General features: G+C 34.6%; 1 protein-coding gene across 1 annotated transcript; it reads right to left on the bottom strand.

Moving 5' to 3' along the window:
• Nucleotides 1–76: 76 nt before the first annotated feature.
• Nucleotides 77–1,784, bottom strand: LOC107058438 (putative uncharacterized protein DDB_G0289263). The gene is made up of 3 exons (XM_015304130.1): nt 1,599–1,784; nt 746–880; nt 77–631 (listed from the first exon to the last, which is right to left on the bottom strand). Exons 1-3 carry the CDS (start codon nt 1,782–1,784, stop codon nt 77–79), a joined length of 876 nt encoding a protein of 291 aa, XP_015159616.1.
• Nucleotides 1,785–2,901: the final 1,117 nt, after the last annotated feature.

Here is a 2,901-nt window from a genome sequence, read left to right as displayed (position 1 = left end):
CACCCAAAACTACAACACAACTAGAATTTGTTTCACCCAACAAAAACAAAGATGTCTAAATAAATGACTTATTTGATTAGTGTCCACCATTGTTCATCCAAGGAGAAGGAAAGTACATGGAAAGGAATGGATGAGGTGACATTTGCATAAGGAGATTGTTGTTGTTATAGGGGTTTTGTTCCATACCGAACGAGTTATTGTCATATGCTTCAGCCTGGTTGAATTTCCCAATATTGTTGTTATTGGGGTTCTTATCCATAGAAAACGAGTTGTTGCCATATGCTTCAACCTGGTTGAATCTCCCAAAATTGTTGAAATAGTTATTGGGGTTTCGCTCCATAACGAACAAGTTGTTGCCATATGCTTCAGCCTGGTTGAATCTCTCAAAATTGTTGTTATTGGGGTTCTGCTCCATAACAAACGAGTTGTTGCCATTTGCTTCAACCCGATTGAATCTTCCAAAATTATTGTTATTGGGGTTCTGCTCCATAACAAACGAGTTGTTGCCATTTGCTTCAACCCGATTGAATCTTCCAAAATTATTGTTATTGGGGTTCTGCTCCATAACAAACGAGTTGTTGCCGTATGCTTCAGCCTGGTTGAATCTCCCAAAATTGTTGTTATTGGGGTTCTGCTCCATAGCAAATGAGTTGTTATCATATACTTCAACCTGGTTGAGTATCTCAAAATTGTTGTCATTTGGGTTCTAGTCCATAACGAACGAGTTGTTGTCATATGCTTCAACCTGGTTGAGTATCTCAAAATTGTGGCCATTGGGGTTCTGGTCCATAACGAACGAGTTGTTGTCATATGCTTCAACTAGGTTGTTGGGATTGTTGTTTAGATATGGTACACCAAAGGTGTAAGGGTAAGATTCAGGCTGTAAAAAAGAGGCAATTTGTTGGTTGTTAATATAAGAAGGTACGTCACTATTGACCTGATGATCCATGGGCACAATTATTGGTGTCACAGGGTTAGATGTGATAGTTCGAATATCATTTATACTAGCGCGACGATGTTTTACTGTAGTTTTACAGTTCATGCGAGAAAAGAACTTTTGCGCATGACTGCTCACTTGTCTCGCTGTTTTTGAAACAACATACTCCTTTGATATATCCTTCCAATTTCTAAGAGTGTACAGTCCGATGAGAAATAACCTATATATACATACCTCATGATTAGAAAAAAAAATACCAGAGAGGTTTTTTAAGAAAAAAATTAGGGGAAAGGGAAATGGGGAGGGGATTACAATGTGAGAATCGAACCCTTACCCTAAGGTTGGAATTCAGATAGTCGACCAACTGACTACTAACATGGAGTTTTGTGATATACAGTTAATTATTTTTTTTCAAAAATAGGAGATACATAACTAATTTAATGGAGTTTCAATTTATACTCTATCAGTATAAAAAAAGAACCTAAATGAATTAAAAATTTACCAAGTAAGAAGCAACAATGAACTTTGAACTCATAAAATTAAATCTAACATGTAAAAATGTGTGATGAGACATAAAAATAAAGAATGCAAATATTTATGTGTAAGTTTCTAAAAAAACAACCAGAATTTACTGGTGTTCCTCTTTCGTCCATAGAATCACCCGTCTCCGACGTGGTGGTGTGTCATTGAGAACCTCCATGTTTTCAACTTGAGGTGGTGGTGTGTCATTGAGAACCTTCATGTTTTGAACTGGAGGTGGTGGTGTATCATTGAGAACCTCAATGTTTTCAACTTGAGGTGGAGGTGTGTTATTGAGAACCTCCATGTTTGAGTTATTCAACTCCATTGATAGAAAAAACAAGAGGCTAGCATATATGGTACAAGAGAGGTGTTATGATTCTTTTTGTATAGTCAATTGTTGTGTTAGAGTCAAAATAGGTGTCCTTTTATAGTTGAGAACTTTTGGTTTAGTAGACTAAAATCGAATTCTCAATGGTGAGAAGATTACATTCAATTGTCAATAGTTTAATGACTTTACCAAATAATGTTGTTGTCCGCGCTGGACAAGAGATTTGCATTCCTTAATCAATCTTTGTATGGATGCTTCTAGAATTATTGAGTAAGTTATATTTTCAGTGAAATCAAATGAAGTGTTTATGATATTGTTTGTTTGATTTCACCGAAAATATACCTTAATAAATTCTAGAAGCATCTATACAAAAATTAATTAAGGAATGTAAATCTTTTGTCCAGCTCGGACAACAACATTATTTGGTAAAGTCATTAAACTATTGACAATTGAATGTAATCTTCTCACCATTGAGAATTCGATTTTACTCTACTAACCCAAAAATTCTCAACTATAAAAGGACATTACTATTTTGACTCTAACACAACAATGGACTTCACAAAAAGAAGCATAACACCTCTCTCGTACAATATATTCTAGCCTCTTGTTCTTTCTATCAATGGAGTTGAATAACTCAAACATGGAGGTTCTCAATAATACACCACCACCTGAAGTTGAAAACATGGAGGTTCTCAATGAAACACCACCACCTCAAGCTCAAAACATGGAGGTTCTCAATGACACACCACCACCTCAAGTTCAAAACATGGAAGTTCACAATGGCACATCACCACATCGGAGACGGGTGATTCTATGGACGGAAGAGGAACACCGGTAAATTCTGTTTGTTATTTTTTTTTAGAAACTTACACATAAATATTTGCATTCTTTATTTTTATGTCTCATCAGGCATTTTTACATGTTAGATTTAATTTTATGAGTTCAAAGTTCATTGTTGCTTCTTACTTGGTAAATTTTTAATTCATTTATGTTTTTTGTTATACTGATAGAGCATAAATTGAAACTCCATTAAATTAATTATATATCTTTTTTTTTGAAAAAAAGTATTAATTAATTATATATCACAAAACTCAATGTTAGTAGTTTATTTGGT

The sequence above is a fragment of the Solanum tuberosum genome, unplaced genomic scaffold (genome assembly GCF_000226075.1).
Source record: "Solanum tuberosum cultivar DM 1-3 516 R44 unplaced genomic scaffold, SolTub_3.0 scf00443, whole genome shotgun sequence".
Lineage (NCBI taxonomy): Eukaryota > Viridiplantae > Streptophyta > Magnoliopsida > Solanales > Solanaceae > Solanum > Solanum tuberosum.
The sequence above is the reverse complement of the archived record's forward strand: the minus strand, read 5'-3'. Positions and strand labels throughout refer to the sequence as shown.